The sequence below is a fragment of the Bidens hawaiensis genome, unplaced genomic scaffold (assembly GCF_021521415.1).
Source record: "Bidens hawaiensis isolate Kalapana, Puna unplaced genomic scaffold, B.hawaiensis_p1.1 tig00021352_1, whole genome shotgun sequence".
Lineage (NCBI taxonomy): Eukaryota > Viridiplantae > Streptophyta > Magnoliopsida > Asterales > Asteraceae > Bidens > Bidens hawaiensis.
This window is the reverse complement of record NW_027493308.1, coordinates 337650-361312: the sequence shown is the minus strand read 5'-3', so window position 1 is coordinate 361312 and position 23663 is coordinate 337650. Positions and strand designations below refer to the sequence as shown.

General features: G+C 41.5%; 2 protein-coding genes across 3 annotated transcripts; both read left to right on the top strand.

Moving 5' to 3' along the window:
• The first annotated feature begins 2278 nt into the window (after nt 1–2278).
• Nucleotides 2279–5412, top strand: LOC143563294 (peroxidase 12-like). The gene is made up of 3 exons (XM_077050866.1): nt 2279–2585; nt 4081–4278; nt 4702–5412. The coding sequence occupies exons 1-3, from the start codon at nt 2334–2336 to the stop codon at nt 5317–5319; spliced, it is 1068 nt and encodes a 355-aa protein (XP_076906981.1). The 5' UTR covers nt 2279–2333; the 3' UTR covers nt 5320–5412.
• Nucleotides 5413–19724: 14312 nt separating this feature from the next.
• On the top strand, nt 19725–23580 carry LOC143563290 (phosphopantothenate--cysteine ligase 2-like). 2 transcript variants are annotated; one of them, XM_077050863.1, is made up of 10 exons: nt 19725–19806; nt 20930–21067; nt 21155–21278; nt 22171–22215; nt 22336–22421; nt 22501–22553; nt 22655–22714; nt 22805–22906; nt 23008–23127; nt 23205–23580. In XM_077050863.1, exons 2-10 carry the CDS (start codon nt 20941–20943, stop codon nt 23436–23438), a joined length of 951 nt encoding a protein of 316 aa, XP_076906978.1. In that variant the 5' UTR covers nt 19725–19806; nt 20930–20940; the 3' UTR covers nt 23439–23580. The 2 variants fall into 2 exon arrangements, with proteins under 2 accessions (XP_076906978.1, XP_076906979.1); XM_077050864.1 differs by having other exon boundaries at nt 19733–19811.
• Nucleotides 23581–23663: the final 83 nt, after the last annotated feature.

Sequence of the window (23663 nt, the reverse complement as noted above, 5' to 3'; positions counted from 1 at the left end):
ATTAATGTTGTTATGGATTATTAGCAACAAAATTTATCACATGCATGCGATATGTTGCTTTTCAAATGAGCTTCATAGACCGAAATCGATTGGTTTTTAAAAACCTTTACCCGAAAGTTTCAGTTTTGGTCATGGCTTAAAACTGTATCATGCACACCCAAAATTAATTAATAAAGCCATAAAGGTCCAAGTAATTAGGCTTATAAAGTGTTGGTGTTACCTTAATCTATCTCACATACCACTTTATATTTTAATGTTGTGTAACATCCCAAAGGATAAGACGCATAAAGTGTTAAGTGTCACCACTTGCTCATCTCTTGCACCATCACCTACATCTGGACCCATATTCATGCTAGGTGTAAACTGTCGTCTTCAAGCTGCTAAAAGGTTTTTCATGAATGTCATATCGCATCATAAAAATAGACGTATCTTGCGGTTCTTTTTATCACAATCTAGAGCAGTTGAGAAAACGTAATGATATTTTTTTCAATAACCAAACATGAGTGATCTCAAAGACATGAGGAATCAAGGAGATAAATTAGTTTAGCGCTGATACACTTGTTTCTAGTTTCTTGCTAGAACGTTAGCTTTATATTATCAACGTTGTCCAAAAGAAAAAATATCCGACTTTTAACACTCGTAATTATTTTACTTTTAAGGTTAAGTAAACTAATGCAGATAAAAGTTTTAACAAAGTTTACATTCCAAGACTAAAATGTTATGGGCCTTTTGCTATTTAAGACAAACGATGAAACAATGGAACTTATGATCTAAACATAAAGAACAAAGAATAGTCTACAAATAATAATATACTAATACCTCAGGGGCGAATATGTAATTTCATTTTATTAATTCAACCCGGATGATCGGCACGTCAACTTTGATCAATTGACCATTGTTTTATTAAACGTTTTATTGTTTTAAAATAGTCCTACTTGAATAGTTAAAAAGAATCTAATTGCCTTCTCATTTGGAATTTGTGCTGTACCAAAATACAACCATTTTTTTAATCATTGTTTTGCTTTAGTTAGTGCTCGTAATTATTATTAACTACTAAAAGATTATCCACGTGTGATGCAACAGAAATAAGTAATGTAAAATCTGACCCTCAGATCATTAATATTTTTCATTTTATCCATGAAAAACTCACGAATTTATTTTTGTTTGTTTAAGTAAAGACTTTTCGAACGATTATTCATACGAATATTTTAATACGTGCATCGGGTCACTCTTGCAAGCTAAGATACCAGTTATTAGGAGGGTTTATTTTCTCTCTTTTGTGCACGTGTTATATATAGGAGTAACGGGGGTGCCACATACTCCACGTACGTTTTCATACTATAGATTATTTTCCAAGTTCTATGTTAATTGCTTGTATTTTCCTTTTAAGATGTGTATTAGTTGAATTCAGTTTCTATATTGAGATATGCTTTTATGTCCATTTGTTCCGCTCGATACTTATCATATTACCTTCTCATGTCTACTGGTGTTCGTATTAATTTAGTTCACAACAAGACCAATGCCCACTATAACAATTGAAAAAGAACTCAAAAACTGATGTGATGATATGACAAAGGGTATCAACACATGTTTTATATCGATCGAAAATTATAAAATGAATATCAGTATTGGTTCTCAGAATATCGATGCCGGTACAAATGTTGTTCAGGTGGACTATGTTTGGTTCGTCACGGTACTAGTATGGTACCTACACTTATATAACTTATGGTACTAATAATACTATTTTGAAAATCATAAAAACAAATAGCGATATATGTTTTAATAAATCAAATTGAATGGTTTTAATAAATCAAATTGAATGATAAATATATATATATATATATATATATATATATATCAGGGACACTTATTCTATCCTATTAAATGACATGCTCATAAACTCTTTAACAAAGATATAAATTAAGTTTAGAACGAATGTAAAATTGTAAACCATGTGATTAAGTGACAGTGTAATATGTATCTTATAAAAAATTAAAAATAGAATTACAAAAATACTATTTTAAAGGTTCTAGAATAAAATATAAAAATGCAAAATTATTCTTAACATATATATAAAAAACATATTTATTGTACACAACACAGACTTCATGTTTCAAAGATGACCAAATGACCCTAGATGTCTGCATGGGAAACACCACATGGACCACATACTTAACACTTGTCCTATAAATGTACTTCCAACACATTACTTGACTTTGAGGGACTAAAAATGCCATATTTCAAACATGAGGGGTTTTTTAGAAATACCTCAGATATAAATAATCCATCTCTTTTGTAGTTGATCACTAACAAGAAAAGCTTAGTAACCAACAATGGCTTGTAAAATTACTAAAATGCGCTTAGTTGCAGTGAGTGTGTGTGTGTTGGTAGTGATGGTAATGCATTTGAAAGGTTTAGAGGCACAACAACAGCCAACAGTGAAGGGGCTTTCTTGGAAATACTATGAAAGTAGTTGTCCAAAATTGGAATCAATAATTAGGAAGCAAATGGAGAAGGTGATCAAGAAGGATGTTGGTCTTGCTGCTGCTTTGTTAAGACTCCATTTTCATGACTGCTTTGTTCAGGTATGAAATTATGAGTATTATGAATATATTTTGTAAAGGAATAATATAAATAATAAAATACTAAAGCAACATTTGCATATGATATTTTGGTTTTATTGTTTTGACGTTTTGGAGCTACTTATTCATGTCTAATGGGTCATGAATGAGCTATGAATAATGAATAGTAATGTTATGATCTTACTATCTATATAAATATAAATGTTATTTTTAAAAGACTTAGCGGCTGTTTGGTTGCATCGGTCAGATGTTTAGTTTATTTAGAAGACACCTCTAGATTGTTCATGGAGACTCAAATGAATAAGTTTTAGAAACATGGTGACCGATTTTTAATTGGTCGGGCCTCTTAATAGCTCAACACAAGGTTGTCAAAACAGTCTTAGTTTCCTTATTCAGAAAGGACTATTAGCGCAACTTGTTGTCCAACTACCTTTTATTTCGATATAAACACTTTTTTTCAATTAAAGAAACAAACTGTGAACAAAAAATTAGCAATTTAGAAATATAAGATATTAAATAGGTTTGAAGTGATTTAACTTGTATATCTAGATCTAGAACATCAACTTATTTTTATAGTTAAGTTATCAAATGTTCTCTTCATATGAAGAGTGTTTGTAACACATAGGGTGCTTGTAATATTCTCTCTTACATAATGATTGTAATCATAAAAGATTAATCTCTCACAGTACCCTTTGAGTACAAAATAATAAGAAGTGCACAAAGCTGATTCATCATAACTTTAAATATAAGTGGTGAACAAAAGCTGGTCACACAATATTTTTCTAATAAGTTTCAATAATAATCAGGAAAAATGATATGTGACTCATTACACACGTTGATATAAGGTTTTCACAATTTTTTAAATAATTAATCAATGATGTGTGCCTTTCTGAACGAGTCGAGTCATTCCTTAGCTACTCAAGATCGGCTTGTATATAAAATTGAAAGGAACAAAGCTTAATAGATCACTTAAGCCTAAATTAAGGCTTATTTAATAAACGAGCCCAACTCTACATTCCGACATAAGTTGCTTAACTTAGTTTGCGAGCCTTATTATTTATAAAAATATAAATAAAACTATTAATATATAAGGTAGTTAGCTATTATCTAATAAATAATAAACGACCTATGTTTATATTCGACTCGCTTACAACCCTAGCCTCGGTTTCATTTTCGTGCTTGTAACGGACTAACGGAGTGTGTTGTTCTTTGGATTAACTTAAATGATTAAAAGACAAAAACTGCTTTTAATTAATAAATCGTCCACCCGAAATGCTTTTTCTCATTTTTTTTTAACTTTCTCTAAAGTTTTTTCCTTAAAGACAACTCACAGAATATAATCATTTGTATAAATAAAGTTATGTGTATTGATGTTACTATCTTGCTTTATATATTTTATACCTTTGTAACTAAAGTTTGTACTTGGGGTTTTATATTTTTACAAAGTTCTAATATTTATTTATTTCCGTATATTTGATGATAGTTTTATTGTTAATAGGGTTGTGAAGGTTCGGTGTTGTTGGATGGATCAGCAAGTGGGCCAGTTGATAGCGAGAAAACGGCACCACCAAACCTAAGTTTAAGGGGTTTCGATGTCATTGAGAATCTTCGTCGTAGGGTTCACAAACAATGTGGTGCGGGTAGTGTCTCTTGTTCCGATATCACTGCCATAGTTGCACGTGACGCTGTTGTCTTGGTAAATCCTCACATACACCTTTTTTCGTAGTTTTCATAATCGGATTGATCACCGAACCATCTGCTTACTTGTCCAACGAGTGGACTAGTATCGTATAACGTTAACTAATTTTAAAATTAATACATGTCAATATATATAACTATTTTAAAATAATGTTTTTAACTTAGTGTAGATTTAAAATGTTAACAAAATATGAAACCTAGAATAATCAAAACACGGAATTTGAAATAAACAAAATTCGTCCAACCATCTGGTCTAGACCCGTTCCCCGGTTTAAATGGACATAACTGAATCGGTTATGTAGTCAGTTTTTGGTCAGTCCAGTTTTAAAAACAATGGTTTTCTTTTTTACACATGTTTATGAGTTACATATGGTTTTTGTAACATTACAATGTTTTATTTGTCTTGTTGTATGTGTTTTAGACCGGTGGTCCAGAATATAGTGTTCCTCTAGGTCGAAGAGATGGATTCACATTCGCCACAAGAAACTCAACACTTGCCAATCTTCCATCACCATTTGTCCCGACCGACACGTTACTAAGCACCCTTGGTGCTAGAAACTTTGATGCCACTGACGTTGTGGCCCTCTCAGGGGCCCACACTCTAGGTGTCGCCCATTGCTCGTCGTTCGGACAACGACTTTACCCTACACAAGACACGACCTTGGATAAAACCTTCGCTAACACTCTCAAAGGTGTTTGCCCAACCCAAAACACCAATGCCACTACTTTCTTAGACCTTCGCTCTCCAAACGTGTTTGATAACAAGTACTTCGTCGACTTAATGAACAAACAAGGTGTCCTAACGTCCGACCAAGATCTGTACACTGACAAAAGGACCCGAGACATTGTCAAGAGCTTTGCGGTTAACCAAACAATGTTTTTTGAGAAATTTGTCGACGTTATGGTGAAGATGAGTCAAATGGAGGTGTTGACCGGCACACAAGGTGAAATCCGCAATACTTGCAATAAGCGAAACTCAAACGACTTGGTTATATCGAATGTTGCCGAGGACAATATGGACAAGGTTGAGAGTTTCTAAGATAGTTAGGATGTTGTCGTTTTGCGTCTACGTTTATCGTTTCATGTTTTGTAATGTATTATCTATGTGCACTTTTGCTTTGTGGTGTTGATCAATGATGAATTTGAAAACAATAAATATAAAACACCTTTAAAATTTAAAAACCTATGAACCTACCAAACTGACATCAACAAAACCATTTTAACTAAACGTGTTTGTAGGTTCGACTCAAAATTTATCCAACCCCATTTAAATTAAACTTAACATTTACAAATCTCGTTGAAGAGGTAGGTCCCAGCAGAGCCCAGTTGGACCCGCAAGACTCACCTTGAACAGGGACGTCTGCGCAATGACCAACTGCTCCAGCAGGACCCACCATGCTCAAAGAACCTTACGCGCAGTACGCCAGCTGTACCCGCAGGGAAAGCCTCCCAATGGTGAAGTACCCCGCCTGTTCCCGCAGCTGCGGATACAAGCCATCAGGGAAGGCTACCCGCACTAACAGCAAGGCTACACGCACAAGGCATTAGCCACTTCAGTAGTCACATGAAGGAATGAGCAAGGCGGGAATACTCCCGCCTAAATGAGCCAGTCCGTATGCTTCTGGAAGGTCTTTCGTACTATACCTACTAAGGTATGGGCGGAACAGACAATTTGACCAGAGCAGCCCATGAACCAATCACAGGGTGACAGCTCACCGACAACAATACGAGGAGGAGCACCCTCTAGTACTGTTTGTCACTATTAGCCGCTGCCTACTCACCAACCCTTACGATGGGACGTGCGCAGCCTACAGTTGGTGGAACAGTGCGTAGCCGGCAGTAAAGGAACAGTATACAGCTGACCTTTACTGTTGGCCGTAGCCTATCCACCAACCAGCATGGCCTGTGCGTAGTCCACTGTTGGTGGAACATGATTACTATTCAGCCGGCTGTACCTTCTAGGAAACCTACCTTTGGCTATAAATACTCCAACAACTTGGAATGGTAAGGACATGATCTGATATCTCAATCTTATCTAGCAATCTCTTAATATACACTTATATTCAGAGCAATCTAGTCTGATTCTCACGCCGGAGGGTGGTCACAAGGAGGAACCCCCCCCCCTTCTCAGTGACGAGCTTACGGTGTCTATTTTGCAGGTCTCCAGAAGAACAGCCTTCTCTGCTGGACCTCATCCTCGTGGGAAACATTACTTAACCCCCAGATTATCTATAATCTACCCGTGGGTTCACTTAGTGTTTCTTCATTGGCGCCATCCATGGGACATAAAAGCTAGAACTAATTTAGTTTTTTCAAAATTTCTGAAGAAATGGTTAACGTTACTCCGGTCCTAAGGCCAGTAACCGACCAAGAAACCCCGGTAACCACAACCCCAGCAACTGGGGGGAACACCGGCGGTTATACAATTCTTACGAACACTACCCCGACTACCCAAGCCGGGGCAAGTGCAGTAAATATTCCACTGGGGTTCACCGATGCCCAGTTGGAAAAACGAACGAGGGTCCCTCGCCAAACACTAGATCAAGTGAAGGCGTGGGCCGAAGCACGTCAGAGAGAGTTCCAAGCTGAATTGGATGAACGCTTGCGTTCAGTTCAACAGGCTGACGAATTCGGCAGTACTCGCCAACATCTCAATATGAACAGCGAGGGCGAGTACTCAGACGACGAGAGGGAAGAATCCGATACCGACGCAAACCCTCGCCATAAGGCGAAAGGGAAGCGTAAGGAAACGGACTTCCAGCCGAAAAGGAATTTTGGGGAAGCTTTTAAACCAACGAATGCGGAGAGAAACCCGCGTGACTTCTCCAAAACCTTTAGGCCAACTGCTACAAATGCAGGAAAGTCAAAGTTCGCAAGGGACATTGCGGAAGCAATCGCCCCGAGAAGTGCCAAACAAATGTCCAACATTGGCACTTATGATGGTCTATCCGACCCAGACGACCACTTGAACAGATTCATTGCGGGGGCAACCGTCAGTAACTGGACGGAACCCACGTGGTGTTATATGTTCCAGATGACTCTGGTTGGAGCGGCCAGGGCATGGTTCGATCGTTTACCGGTCCACCACATATATGACTGGGCGGACTTTCAGAACAAGTTCAGCCAGCACTTCAGCCAACAGAGGAAATATACTGAAGAACAGTGGACGATCCTCAACTGCGTTAGAGAGGAGGATGAATCTTTACTAGACTTCATCACCCGCTTCAACTCCAAAAAGCTAAGTCTCGGCAACATAAGTGAAGATCTGGTTCGCGCCGCTTTCATCCAAGGCGCCGAATACCCAGAGCTTATCCGCACATTGACGGGTAAGGATGGCATGCCATCAACATGGGATGTCATCATGACGGCGGCCAAGCGCTTTGCCGAGACGGAGAAGCAACTGGGAAGGGATCTTCCCCAGAGTACACACCTCTACACGCAGAGGACAAGAGAGAACAATGTTCGGATCGCCCGGCAGAACAAAAAGAGGAAGCTAGGTATCTGGCAGTCAAGGGTAAACTTTGACACCTCATCCAGCTCTCACCCTCTTGTTGGCGGAAGAAATCACACACACCCTTCAAGCCAAAAGCACCGGTGGACGCCACTCACCAAAAGCGTCACGGAGATATTTGCCACTGAAAAGCTACCATGGCCAAAACCTCCAATGATCCGACAGCGACCTAATGCGAATCAGAGCAAATCCTGTGACTTCCACGGGACAAAAGGTCATGGTACAGAAGAGTGCACATCCTTGAAGGATATTGTTGAAGCATTCGTCAAGGATGGAAGACTGTCACACCTAGTGGCATCAATCAAGAAGGGAGGAAGGAACGACAACCGGTACCGAGGCAACGGACGAAAGCCCGTGGACATCAGCATCAACATGGTTCATGGTAACATCAGAGGAAGAAAAAGGCGAACGCCAGAACCATGTGCGTGGAAGGAAGCTGAGGTGCGCTTCCCGCGAGTGCCAGGAGGACCCAGCAAAGAAGGCCCTATCGTCATCAAAAGCCAGCTGGGGCACTACATTACTTCTCGCACTCTTGCTGACAACGGCGCCTCGTCAACGGTGATGTACAGGCAGTTCTTCGACAAGCTAGATGACGAAGACAAGGAACTCCTGGAAACGATCTGCGCCTCGATGGAAGGGTTTGATGGCAGCACAAACACCCCCCTGGGTATCCTATCTTTCCCCGTCACTCTTACGGATGGGAAACACTCCCGCACAGAAGATGTGGACTTTGTCGTGATGAGGAAGCCACACCACACATACGACATTCTCTTCGGGAGAGACGGGATGGCAAGATTCAACGCCGTGGTATCCTCAGTCCACGGCATGATGGGATGGCCAACAGCTGAGGGTGTAGCGATGATCACCGGCATTCCCCAGGTATGCATCGCATCTGTCTCATCTAAACCCAAACCAAAGATGGCTAAACCAACCATCACCGAACCAGAAAGATGGGCCTTCAACGGCAAGTACCCTGACCAGGCCGTCTCCATTGGCCCAACAATTGTTGATCCTACACGCACCTTACTCAAGCGCTTATTACAAAAAAACGCTGACATCTTCGCGTGGACACCAGCTGACATGACTGGTGTACCCCGAAGTAAGGCAGAGCATAAGCTCAAATGCGATCCGGCTGTTACGCCGATCGTACAAAAGCGCAGAGTAATGGGGCCAGAACAAACTAACGCGTGTAGAACCCAAGTCAAGAAACTCCTTGACGCAGGCATCGTACGCGTTAGTAGATATCAAACTTGGGTTGCAAATCCCGTTATGGTACCGAAGAATAACAAACAATGGCGCATGTGCATAGATTTCAAGGACTTGAACAAAGCATGCCCCAAAGATTGTTATCCGTTACCCGAAATTGATCTTAAGGTGGACTCGTTGGCACCGTTCCGCCTTAAATGCTTCCTGGACGCGTATAAGGGGTACCATCAAATACACATGGCCGTTGATGATCAGGACAAAACCGCTTTTCGGACGCCCGATGGCACATTTTGTTACCAAATGATGCCATTCGGACTTAAGAATGCCGGGTCCACATACCAACGCCTGATGGACAACCAGTTTCATACCCAAATTGGGAGGAACTTGGAAGTCTACATGGATGACTTGGTCATCAAAAGCCCTGACCCAGAAGCGATGTTGAAAGACATCGAAGAGACTTTCAACACGCTCAGGAAGATAAACATGAAGCTCAACCCGAGCAAATGTGCCTTTGGAATGGAAGTAGGGAAGTTCTTGGGGGTCATCGTCACTAAAGATGGCTTCAGAGCGAACCCTGAAAAGGTCGAAGCCATTATCAAAATGGAATCACCTACTACCATCAAACAGGCTCAGACGCTGAATGGACGACTAGTGGCACTTAATCGCTTTTTGGCAAACCACGCGGATAAGTCGTTTCCCTTCGTGTCAACGTTGAGAAACTGTTTAAAGAAAACGCACTTCCGCTGGACACCAGAAGCGGAAGCAGCTTTTCAGGAGATTCGGTCACGCTTGATCGAACTCCCAACACTCACAGCACCAGAAGCGGGAGAGGAGTTAATCCTATACCTTTCCGCAACAGATAGAGCAACCGGGGCAGTCCTGCTAGTAGAGCGAAAGGCATCCAGATGCCAATCTATTATGTCAGCCGTATCCTAACAGACGTAGAAACCCGGTACTCTACCCTCGAAAAATTAGTCTTAGCACTTATACACGCTTCACGCAGGTTAAGACGATATTTCCAGGGTCACCCAATCACCATTCTCTCCAACTTCAAACTTGCAAACGTTCTAGGCAAACCCGAGTTATCGGGACGCCTAGCCAAATGGGCAATTGAGTTGGGAGAATACGCGATAAAGTATAAGCCAAGACCAGCCATAAAAGGCCAGGTTCTGGCCGACTTTATTGCAGAAGTGCCTGCATCGCGGGAAAAAGAGTGCCAGGAAGAGGCTCAACCCTCTCCAGCACAAGACATCAATGATGTCTGGCGACTCTACACTGATGGGGCAGCCAATAACGAGGGTTCAGGCGCAGGGCTGAAACTAACCAACCCAGTAGGCCAAAATTACACTTACGCTATTCGACTGGATTTTCCAAGTACGAATAACGAAGCCGAGTATGAGGCATTCTTGGCTGGGCTGAGAATTGCGCGTAAGATGGGAGTGAAAAACTTGGAAGCCCACGTGGATTCCATGTTAGTAGCCAATCAAATCAACGGGACGTACACGGCCGTGAACGACACAATGGCCCTGTACCTCGCACAAGCAAAATCCCTTATGCTCGATTTCAATGACTGCAAAGTCATACACGTCAAGCGAAGTGAAAACAAATCTGCGGATGCGTTAAGCAAGCTTGCATCATTAGCCTTCACCCACTTAGGAAAGGATATCCGCATTGAACTCCTCGAGACACCTTCGGTCCCGCACAAGGAAATTTGTGTCATCCAAACCGGCACGGAAACGTGGATGACACCAATAATAAAATACCTTGCGGCAGGTACACTACCAGAATCCAAAACACAGGCAAGAAAACTACGCTGTAAAGCACTGAATTATCAACTCATCGATGACATCCTTTACAGACGTAACTTTCTTGGCCCACTCTTAAGATGCGTGGACAACCAAGATGCTGACTACCTCCTAAGGGAAGTACACGAAGGCATCTGTGGAGTACACGCAGGTCCCCGCGCTGTTGTAGCTAAGCTAAACAACGCGGGATACTTTTGGCCGGGGATGCATACGGATGCACTGGCATACATCAGAAAATGCAGGTCTTGCCAGCTTTACGCACCCAACACGCACCGCCCGAAGAATGAACTTGTTCCAGTCACTTCTTCATGGCCATTTCAGAAGTGGGCCATCGATGTGACAGGCCCATTTCCTACAGCAGCAGGAAATGTTCAGTTCCTAGTGGTAGCCATCGACTACTTCACCAAGTGGATAGAAGCAAAACCCTTAGCCCAAACAACCGCAAAACATATCAAAAAATTTATTTGGGAATTTATTATTTGTCGTTTTGGACTTACACAGAATTTGGTGAGCGATAACGGCACCAACTTTGCTGACAAGAAGCTACAACAGTGGCTGAAAGAACTTCAAATCACCCACACCTTTACCTCAGTGGCACACCCGCAAGGTAATGGTGAGGTGGAAAGAGCAAATAAGAGCATCGTCGAAGGCATCAAGAAAAGACTCTTGGAACACAGATCCGGCTGGGTGGACGAGCTTCCGCACGTCCTTTGGGCAAACAGAACGCTGAAGAAGGCCAGTACGGGAGAAACCCCGTTCAGCCTCACTTATGGCACGGAAGCCATGGTCCCGGTCGAAATTGGTTTACCCTCACCAAGGATCTTGATTCAGCCAGAAGACAATGATGCGGAAAGACGGTTGGATCTTATGCTAACCGAGGAACGCAGAGACTTAGCCGCAGTGCGTGAAGAGAACTACAAGCGACAAATGCAAAAGTACTACAACACGCGGGTAAAACTCTGCAACTTCAATGTAGGAGACTACATACTGCGTAACAACGAGGCTTCGAACCAAGAACGCCCAGGAAAGCTGGCCCCGGTCTGGGAAGGGCCATACATTATCAAAGAAATCCTGGGAAAGGGCGCATACCGGCTCGAAAGGCTCGATGGCACTCCCATCCCAAGAACATGGAATGGAGCTCAATTACGCAAATGTTATATGTAGATCAATTCCAAACTTGTAAAGAAAAGGCCTAGAGCCACTTCTAATGGAAATGATTCTCCTTTCACAATGTGTTGATAACCTTACCTTTATACTTATGAACTTCCCACACTGGTGTCGGTATTCACCGCATAAATGGGGGAAGAAGTAAGTCGTTACGTGTGGAAGGCGGCAAAACCCGCATAAACACAACGCTAAAAATAAGGAAAACCTACACGCAGGTCAGATGTAAGTAAAGTTTAGCCATCCTTGTAAGTGCAAGTGACGGTCTTACCCGCACAATCACGAACAAGGAAGCAAAACTTCAACCTATCATCTACCACGTTCAAAGGTTAACTTATCCTAAAAAAGGATGAGGAAAACCTACACGCAGGTCAGATATGGGTAAAGTTTAGCCATCCTACTAAGTGCAAGTGACGGTCCTACCCGCACAATCACGAAAGAGGAAGCAAAACTTCACACATTATCTACCACGTTCAAAGGTTAACTTATTCTAAAACACTTGGAAAATTGCTAATTTAAACTAAAGTATGCAAGTCATATAACGTTTATAAAGCAAGGAATCCAATAAAAGAAGCGGTCTTACCCGCACAAAGATTTATATTTCATAAATATTCATTACAAGAATGGCCGGGTAACTACCCGCCTACAAGAAAATAAATCTATACAAGCTAAATCTATCCTAGCAGCGGGAAGGGATCTTCAGGATCAGGCTTCAGGGCCACTTCCACTTGGACCAGCGCCGTCAGTAGAGCGTGGCAGTTCAAGGAAAGCCTTAAGGATAGCTAGCCCATCATCAGTAGCAGCAACTTCATTCACCTTCTCCACTACCGGATGCGGGAAGGCGGCGTACTGATTCACTGCTTGGTCGTAAACAGCTTCAGTATCAACATTGTACAAAGGGAAGTTGGAAGGCGGGACGCCTTTCTCAACGAACCCTAGACCAAGCAGGAAGCCGACCCTTTCCCCATCCTAGTGAGAAGCGTTGAGGGCTGCGCTCATAGCATCGTCATACGACGTCTCAGCAAAGACTCGATGCACAACCTACAAAAGAAAATATACAAGTGTCAAAACCTTTTCTATTTACAAAGAAAAGCGTAAAGACAAGAAAAGCTTACCTGAGACAACGCTTCTCGAAGAAGCCATTCCTTGGCAACCAGAGCTTCTTGGAGGGCAGCTTGAGCTTTGTTACGGGCGCGTTCGGCTTCACTCTTGTTGAGGTTGGCAAGCAACACTTCTTTAGCCGCAGCCTCTTCGACGCCCTTTAGCTTCCGCTCAGTATGGTCAAGCACCCCCCTCTTGTCCAAGATCTCCTGGAGCTTTTTGGCGTCTTCCATCGCCAAGGCATCATGAGCCTGCTGAAGAGCCTCTAATTTAGCTTTAAGCTCTTCATTCTCCACGCGTAGAGGCTCAGCAACAGCTTCAGCCTTGGTGGCCCTCTCGGTTGCGTTCCTCGCAGTTTCCTTAGCCAGCCGAAGCTGTTCATTAACAGCTTGGGAAGCCTTGGAACGGGCCTCGAGTCGAGCCTGAACTTCAACCTCGAGGGCCTTGAAGGCCTTCTCCTTTTCCGCAGCAGCTGCGGAAAGCCTTTGGTTCTCCTCCCGGACAGCCCGCGCCTGAGCCACTTCTTTAAGGCGAGCTGCTTTTAACTTGTCGTTTTCACGACAAAGCAGCTCGACGCGCGGCTGCATCCGGGCCAGGAGAACCCGAAGCTCATTGCTTAGCCTACCCTCCTGGTAGCTAGCCAAGGCTTCCCCCAACGCACCACTAGGAGCAGCGTGACGAGCCCATTCCACGCACTCCACAGGGGTACGAAGGGTTGTTCCTCGGCGAATGTTCCATCGTGGAACATACACTTCATTGGAATCCGACACTGCAAAAAACACAAAGCAGTTAGGAAAAGATGATAAAGAAAAAATATATATAAAATAGGCCAAAAGAACCCTACGCACCTGTAGGGTCAATAACAGGCCGATAGCCGCCGAACCCATCACCTGAACCCAACGGAAATCCATCCAAGAGGTCAGGCAGATGGGAAGGTGGCAGAGATTGACCAGAAGCCCCATGCGTACCTGATGGATCGGCCGTCGTTGCCGATGGCGGGGGCATGGTAGCAGCCGCCGGGGTCGCCGCCGCGGTCGCCGCAGCAATAGTAACCGCCGGCTCGGTGAAGGATGCTGTAAAAATAGCACTCACAGCCGGCGGTGACGTCATCTCAGCTGGAACAGTCGGCTCAAAGGAGTGAGCAACTGAACCAGCGGAAGCAGGCGCAGGCGCCTGGGTCGACGCCTCAGGTAGGCTGACCAAGCCTACCGTCATTGGCGGAGAGGTACTCCTCTGCGCTCCACCCTGGAATGCGTCAACATCCACGCCTGCGTAAAGAAGAAAAGTGTTAATGATATTAAGCTATGAAGTAAAAAGACAGGAAGTTTGTACTTACGGGTTTTCTTGAGCCTAAAGGTACGGAGAGGCGGGGACGAACCCGATAGAGCCGGCCTCTTTGCGCCGGTCACCGTCGTCTTCTTTGGCTCTCCGGAGGTGACAATCACAACCTCCGGAGCGGTGGTCTTATCACCACCGGGATTCCCCGCCACCTCTTCGCTCTCGGTCTCCGAATCAGACCGAGGCGCTGGATCGGCAGTGGAGGCCTTCTCCTTCCCCTTCCCGCCGGCTGCCTTCTTCTTCCGCACCAACGGAGGACCATCTGCGGATTCCTCATCAGAGCATACGATTAAAGGAATTCCAGCAGAGGTTTCAACATTGAGGGGTCGAGGGTCGAATAGCGCCTTACCTGGCCGACGGGCGCTAAGGATCTCATGGCCTAGCGGATAGACCTCCACGAACCGATCCGCCGTTTGTTCTAGGATGGGAAACTCGTTCTCATCTAGAGCGCGAGTACCCATCCGTGCGGGACCGTCAGCCTCCCGCGGGTTCAGGAGCGACTGCAAGTCGTTCCCCTCTGAAATAAACAGGAAAGAAGTTAGAAGAAATTCAAAATCAACAAAAGGAAAAAAGGCATACCGTAAGGAACAGAGTTCGAACCGTATTCGAGGACGATCGGAATCTTGCGCGCATCAGCCTCCTTCCACACCCGGCTCATCCCCAGCATCACCATCCCGGACTCCGCAAACCGGTAAACCGGAGATTGGACCCGGGAAATCTTCGAAAACCATTCCGCCTCCTCGTAGTTGGAGGCGTGAAGGCTAGGAAGGGCTTGCCCGTTCTTGAATTTCATGGCAAGGGGGATGGCGCAAGCGGAGATGTAGAAGAACTCCCGCTTCCACGCGCGAATACTGCGCTCGGTTGCGCAAATCTTCAAACCCTTTATCCGGGTTATCAACGTGTACCACCCCTGGATGCACCTCCAAGTGTAGAAGGTCATCAGGCGGTCAACATAGGGCTCGATGCCCAAAATCCGGCACACCCACTCGAAGTGGCGAATCTTGGCGATCGCCATAGGGTGCAACTCGGTTAAATGAACACCGTGCCTCTCAAGGACACGGTAAACAAACTTTGTCAATGGGAACCTAAGATTCCCATAAACAAAGAATGCAGCATAAACCCCGACCTTGCCTCTGGGGGCATCGTACACCGTCTGATGGGGTTCAGGAAACTCAGGCTCGAGAGACTCGAGCATGAACTTCCTGACGACGTACCGATACAGGTCGCCAGGCAGAGCACACTGGCACTCGCCAGCAGTACTCTTATCATCAGCCGTAGATTCGAGATCACGAGACATCTTGTAAAAGAAGAAGAAAACGATTTCGGGAGAATGCTTGCCTGAAAAGGTTAGTATTTGCCGGAAATCGCAAAGAAGATGAAGAGAAGAGTGAAAGTGTGGATTACAAAGAACCCTCTCCCCCTTTATATACTAATCGCAATTAATGCGATGAAATTAATGCGAAAGAGAGAGAAAACGAAGGTGCAATGAAACTATGACACGTGGCAAAAAGCAAGTTGGCAACAGCTGTTGACAGGACGCATACCATTAATTTCGCGGCCACGCGCCCGTAAAATCGCGCCCACGCGCCTGAAAAAGCGTCTGGAATGACCATGTACTGTCACGTCACCATAACTTCCTGCACGTCCTGACACAGTCAGAAGAAACCGTCGCACGACGTTTCAGAGGTTTGGACTGTTCTTATCCTTTCACCAACTCTTCGAATTTCAAAATTCAAAATTCAAAAAGATTCAAAAGTAAGCGGGAAAATACCCCTTACCTTGGCAACCAAGTAACCGTAAGACGGATGCGGGTACAGCGTTAAGGCAAAACCCTTCACATACCTAGCACCCGCAGGGAATTGAAGCCAAGAATAACTTGGCAACCAAGTAACCGTCAGACGGATGCGGGTACAGTGTCAAGGCAAAACCCTTCACATACTTAGCACCCGCAGGGAATTGACGCCAGGAGTACCTTGGAAGTAAAGTAACCGTAAGACGAGTGCGGGTACAGTGTCAAGGCAAAACCCTTCATATACTTAGCACTCTGCAGGGAATTCAAACCAAGAAGGATCTTCTGGGCCATGCTTGCGGAAACGGGAATAACATCCCCGCACGACGGGAACGTCGAGAACTATATTGTTTGAAACTCCAAGATGGAATCGGTGGTTTTAGCATAATTGATCACTATGTTGAAAACTACCAAGACCCCATGGAGAATCCACACAAGTGGGACTCAACGCTCCTGACGTGCGAGGAGGTTACAAACCTACCCGCTTCACACCCAAAGATCAAGCAGAAAAGTCGGGAATTTCTGCGTGACATCAGGAAAACCGCGGGAAGAATCACCACGGAAAACCTAAAAACTAAACCCTTTTCAAAACCCCTTGCTAAGTCCAAAAGTTCACCTCACTTGTTAATAATTCATGAGAAGAACATTGGACTGGGGGGACTTGAAGAGGTAGGTCCCAGCAGAGCCCAGTTGGACCCGCAAGACTCACCTTGAACAGGGACGTCTGCGCAATGACCAACTGCTCCAGCAGGACCCACCATGCTCAAAGAACCTTACGCGCAGTACGCCAGCTGTACCCGCAGGGAAAGCCTCCCAATGGTGAAGTACCCCGCCTGTTCCCGCAGCTGCGGATACAAGCCATCAGGGAAGGCTACCCGCACTAACAGCAAGGCTACACGCACAAGGCATTAGCCACTTCAGTAGTCACATGAAGGAATGAGCAAGGCGGGAATACTCCCGCCTAAATGAGCCAGTCCGTATGCTTCTGGAAGGTCTTTCGTACTATACCTACTAAGGTATGGGCGGAACAGACAATTTGACCAGAGCAGCCCATGAACCAATCACAGGGTGACAGCTCACCGACAACAATACGAGGAGGAGCACCCTCTAGTACTGTTTGTCACTATTAGCCGCTGCCTACTCACCAACCCTTACGATGGGACGTGCGCAGCCTACAGTTGGTGGAACAGTGCGTAGCCGGCAGTAAAGGAACAGTATACAGCCGACCTTTACTGTTGGCCGTAGCCTATCCACCAACCAGCATGGCCTGTGCGTAGTCCACTGTTGGTGGAACAGGATTACTATTCAGCCGGCTGTACCTTCTAGGAAACCTACCTTAGGCTATAAATACTCCAACACCTTGGAATGGTAAGGACATGATCTGATATCTCAATCTTATCTAGCAATCTCTTAATATACACTTATATTCAGAGCAATCTAGTCTGATTCTCACGCCGGAGGGTGGTCACAAGGAGGAACCCCCCCCCCCTTCTCAGTGACGAGCTTACGGTGTCTGTTTTGCAGGTCTCCAGAAGAACAACCTTCTCTGCTGGACCTCATCCTCGTGGGAAACATTACTTAACCCCCAGATTATCTATAATCTGCCCGTGGGTTCACTTAGTGTTTCTTCACTCGTATTAAATTTCTTTTTTGTTGATCATTTTCAGAAATTCAAATTTTAAAACTCAAGATTTGTCAATATCAAAATCATAGGGGTGTATATGTGAAACTTGAATGAATATAAAAGCTCATCAATAGGAATTGGATTCGAGTCTTATTTAAGACATGAAGTAGATTTAGGTTAGAGTAGAGTCAGCTTACATTAGGACCGTTAAAAGAAAAAGAAAGCATCTTCCCAATTCTCCAAATATCTAGTCGAATCTGAACCTACAACTTAGGGTTTTACTTTTGTGATTGTGATAATTAAGCATTTGCATTGTCTTTGGGGGTGTTTGGGATTCCTTATTTTATCTCCTTATAACTTTTTATTAAGTTAATAAGTTACAAAAGTGTAACTTATAGAACTTTTCATCTCACAATATAAGTAATCCCAAACACCTTATTACTTTTCTAAAAGTTTATAAGTTATAAGTTGGTAAAAATAAGCAATCCCAAACACCCCCTTAAATGAGAACCGGCCTGACAATAATGAGAAGTGACAACCAATAAATCCCTACCCGCCTTTAATTTAATTTTCTCTGTTCGGCTTATAACTAGACTTGTACTCGACCATTTTTTAGAGCTAGAACTGAATCGTTTTCATCAGTCGCCAATCAATTCTTTTCGGCCCTAATTGTAAGCTCTTTTCTCCTATATATGTAAACTGATTGTTCATGTTAATTTATATGGTTAGGTTCTTCTTCTTCTTCAAACAAGAACTAGAAACCTTTGGTATTGATAACACAAATAAAACACAATGTGATCAATAATTAATCAACATTTCATATTCGTTGTTTCTGGTTGCAAGTCTAAAATGATTTAAATCAGGTAACAAAACTCACCGCGTTGTGATGGCGCCATGACAAATTCTATCAGTATTGGTTATGTTTGTAAAGGTAACGACAATAACCCGAAAATGTAAGCACACAAATTAGTATTGTCACCCGTATAGCTTATGATAAAAAGCGTATTTAAACTGAATTGTCGTTGGTTAGCTACGAGTCGATGTGTGTTCGGTTGGTATCGGGTTACGACACCGAAAGTAAACAAAAAAATAAATTTGTCAACGCTCAAATACAACAAATTAAAATGTTAAAAAAAATAAAACGCACGCGCTTTTGCAACCAACTGGCGCGAATTAGATCGATATCAGATTGTGGCAATGAAACTAAACAAAAGAATTATTTTTTCAACGTTCAAATACAACAAACTAACATTTTAAAAAAACCCATGGCGAACCAGGAAACAAACAAAACCCGCACATCTCAATGACGAACTGGCGCAAATTTGATCGATATCCACATTGAATCTTAAACATAAATTAACTAGTTTTTTAGCCGGCGTGTTGCGCCAGGCAAATCGGTAAAACTCAGACAGTGATTAAACTCAAGCGTTAAGCCAGTAAGTTGATGCGAATTCGGTTGGTTTCGGTGACGTGCGATATAGTACCGGAATTAAAACCAAATATAAAACAAAAAAAATTATAAAATTTGAGGTGGACCAATGTGATGGTATCTGTCGGTAAAACTCGATTGTTGATCAAACCCGATCGTTGTCGATCCCATGCATTGAGGCGGTGAGTCTACGGTATTCGGTCAGTTTTTGTCATGTTTGTTATGATACCGAAACTAAAAAAAATTGACGTTCGTTCGGTTTCCGCTATCTTCGTTATGATGACTGAACTAAAAAACAAAAACAAAATTTACGGACCAGTTCGGTGCCGCCAAGTGACCCAATAGGGCACTTGCGGCATCAAACCTGTTATTTGTCATATATAGTAATTAAAAAACCCAAAAAAAAAACACACTTACGTGACAACTATGTAGCAACAAACACAAAAGTCAAATACATTTGGTACTTTTAAGAGGTACACCAAATTAGGGTTTTAATTTTTGAGATCGTGATTACAATAATAATAAGTAGCATTTGCATTGTGAAATTGGAATTGAAAAGGTACGGTTCCATAAGTCAATTTCATGTTATTTGAGTTATTATTATTATTATGATCATATATATATATATATATATATCTGCAACTGAACTGAAATTGAAATTAAATGAATCTGTTGTGTAGTACATATTGTACGCAATTAACCACATCAATGTACACAACCAGTTCAATCGGCTCGTTTATTATTTATTAATTTATTAACTATATAACTTGTTTATACTTATTTATATACATACATAATTATTGAGAAAAGCCTTAAATTAATAGTTTGATAGAGGTAAAGCTTATTACTAATGTATGAGGCTCGAGCTCGGACACTCGATCAATGAACGAGCTTTATTTGAGGCTCGGGCTCAAGCTCGAAAACGCTCGGCTCGTTTTGACTTACGAGAGCTCGAGTTCAAGCTTTTTTTAAAAGCTTGAGCTCAGCTCGTGGGTTGTTTTTTAGAGCTCAACACGGGCTCAGTTCGCTTATTATTTATTAATAATGAATTTTTTAATGTTTTTTAATTATTTATATATATTGAGAAAAACCTTAAACGAGCCTAAGTTCAGTTGTGCAGTGTGAAATTAATACATAGAAGTCCAAAAGCAGTAAAAGTAAAACTTATAAGTACACAACTTTCGAGTTCGGGCTCGATAACTAAACGAACTTTATTTTATGTTCGGGGCCGGGGGCTTTGTTTGAGGTTCGGGCTCGACTCAAACGCAAAAAAGCTTGAAGCTTTTTTGAGCTGTTTATCAAACCGAGCTCAGGTTGCTCGCGAGCGGCTCAGCTCGGCTCGTTTGCTTTTGAGATTGTGATAATTAAGCATCTTCAAAATCCATCATAAATATAGAGATTTAGTGTTTAACAACCTTCATTCGGTCATATCTTGGCAGTTTTTCTGTGAGTTTAAGTTATGTTAATATATGGTTATATGTTATTGTTATTATTCTAATCTGCTACCGTCCAAATAAAGATTATTTTGTTTGTTAATGTTAGTTTTTTATTTATTATTTGACTCCTAACAATCTTAATAATTAGATGGAAACTTTTAAAATTCATAAAATTTGATTTACAGTTTAATTTATTTTAATTTTTAATTTATTATTTATTATTTGTAATTTTTTCTACCATTTTAGTTTATCATATCATGGAAGTGGTCAATAACTTAGATGATATGGTCAAATCCTTCTTTGACTCTGCACCTGTTCTTAAAGATGCAGACAACATAAGTAATAAATTATCCAAATTTATTAATCAGAATGCTTCTTTACCAGGTATGTTAACTTAATATGAATATTTATTCTTTGTTACATTTTTTTGTCAATTGTTTGTGTGGAAATTATATTGGATAGTGTTGTTAGGAAGTGAGGGACCTAGACGGGTCGTATGCGTGACATCTGGTGGTACAACGGTTCCGTTAGAGCAACGGTGTGTGCGGTACATTGATAACTTTAGCTCGGGCCATAGAGGAGGTACTTCTACCGAGTATATATTCTAACCATTTATATAAAGTTTTGTTCTTTTATAATTCCTTTATTAGGTTGCGAAGTATGGATAGTTTGGGCGAGTTGGATAACGTGTCAAAAAGGGCAAATATTTTGATACGGGCCGGGTTGACCTGTAACAGTTTTTGTGCAAGTTTTTTTTTTATTTTCTCAATATAAACATTTGTTGACCAGCAACATTTTTTGTGCAAATTTTTTTATTTTTTTAATATAAATATTCTGGTACGATCCAGATTGACCCGTAACAGTTTTTGTGCAAAAATTTTGATTTTTTCATTATAAACATTCAGGAACGGGGCGTGTTGACCCGTAACAGTTTTTGTGCAACTTTTTTGATTTTTTATTATTAACATCCTGGTATGGGCCGGGTTGACCTGTAACGCGTCAAATGTTTATTTTTTTTATTTATGCAAGTAATCTTCTATGCAGGTAAAATGATGACATGGCACACGTCCGTGTCATAAAAAAGCTGGTACCATCATTTTATGTGTGTTATAAAATTACTTGCATACATTGGTTAAACTTGAAACTTTATAAGTATGTTTGTTATATACAATGGAAAAAAAATAGCATTTTTAAACTTTGAAAGTATGTGATTAACCATAGCTAATTAGTGTACGAAAACTATATTTATCAATCATACAGTATTAATCTAATTTTTTAAATACAACAGTTTAGAACGTTGTATGCATCGAAAACACACTTAGGTGCCTTTCGACCCATACAATCCTTTTTACCCAATTTACCATTCTGCCCTTTACAGACAAAACAATATCTAAATCGACTCATTCATAAGTAAACGGGTCAGAATCGCCCATCTAAATTCTATTATACTTACATAACATGGTTTTTTTTATTTTTATGATACGCAGATACTTTTTGAAAGCTGGATATTCAGTCATCTTTCTCTATAGGAGGTGAATATTATGTCTATATATCCATATACATAATTATATTTGTTTCTTGTTTGCTAATAATTATTTTTTTTTACAAGTTTTCAGTTACTAATGATTCAATTCTATATAAACTTTTTGCAGGGGTACCTGCCAGCCATATTGTAGATCACTTCCAGATGATCCGCTACTCGAATGTTTCAAGCTTACCAATGATTCAAGTATACAAGGTAAAATAAATGTATTAAAATATAAAATTATTTTTATTTATATTTCTAGTCATAGAATAGTATTTGATTCATTTTACAGTGCACGAGTCACACGCTGAAGCAGTTAAGAGTGCAATTAGCGGTCATCACGATGTACGAATCATCTCTCATTTTTAAACTTTAATAGATCTTTATTTTATCAATCTTATATTTTAATATTGGAATCTGATTCATTTTATTTGATTTTATTTTAGGCGGTTTCGGGAGGCTACTTGTTGAAACTTCCCTTCACAACCATATTCGAATATCTTCAGGTTAGCACCGAGAGTTGTACATTATGTCATTATGCGTTAACTTCATTACTTTTATCAAGTTCAAAATGTTTATTAATTTATTATTGGCAGATTTTAAGGTTGATTGCAACATCACTAAAGATCCTTGGACCAAATGCTATGTTTTATCTTGCAGCTGCGGTATCCGACTTTTATGTTCCATGGGAGAGCATGGTAACCTTAATCACTAATCGACTCCGATTTATGTTTTTGTATTATCTCTGTAACTATATAATACGTAACAAAAAGTTTAAATTTTCGGCTTTGTTTTACAGGCAGTACATAAAATCCAGTCAGCATCTGGTCCTTTAGATATGCGACTCGCACAAGTCCCGAAAATGCTCTCGGTTTTGCGGAAAGAGTGGGCCCCTACAGCATTCTGTGTATCATTTAAGGTACATTTATTTTTATTAAATTATAGTTAAATTAAAAATATTTGGCAAATGTGTGATTATATATTTGTTGGTTACAGTTAGAGACAGACACAGAGATTCTTTTAGAAAAGGCGGATACCGCTCTTAAAAAGTACAAAATGCATGCGGTGGTTGCAAACGAGCTTTCGACTCGTAAAGAGGTGGTCATATTGGTTACGGAAAGTGGAAAAGTGTCGGTGTCTCGTGAAAACAGCCAATCGGATGTTGAATCTCCCTTGATTAAGTTACTCGTGGAGAAACATTCGTCTTACGTTACCGACATTAATGCATGAATACTATAAGTCTCAAAAATACTGTTGTACTTATGCAAAGATTAGTTAAAATAATTTGGTGGTTTTTCTTCATGTTTTATGTTTTCTTTTTGTTATTCTGTTGAGGTACTATCTTAAGTGTAAAATGAGAACATGTGTTTTTGTTTTTATTAAATATACAAATTTATGTTTTTAATTATATTATTATCTCTAAATTATACATATAAGCTTGGTTGTAAAAATCCC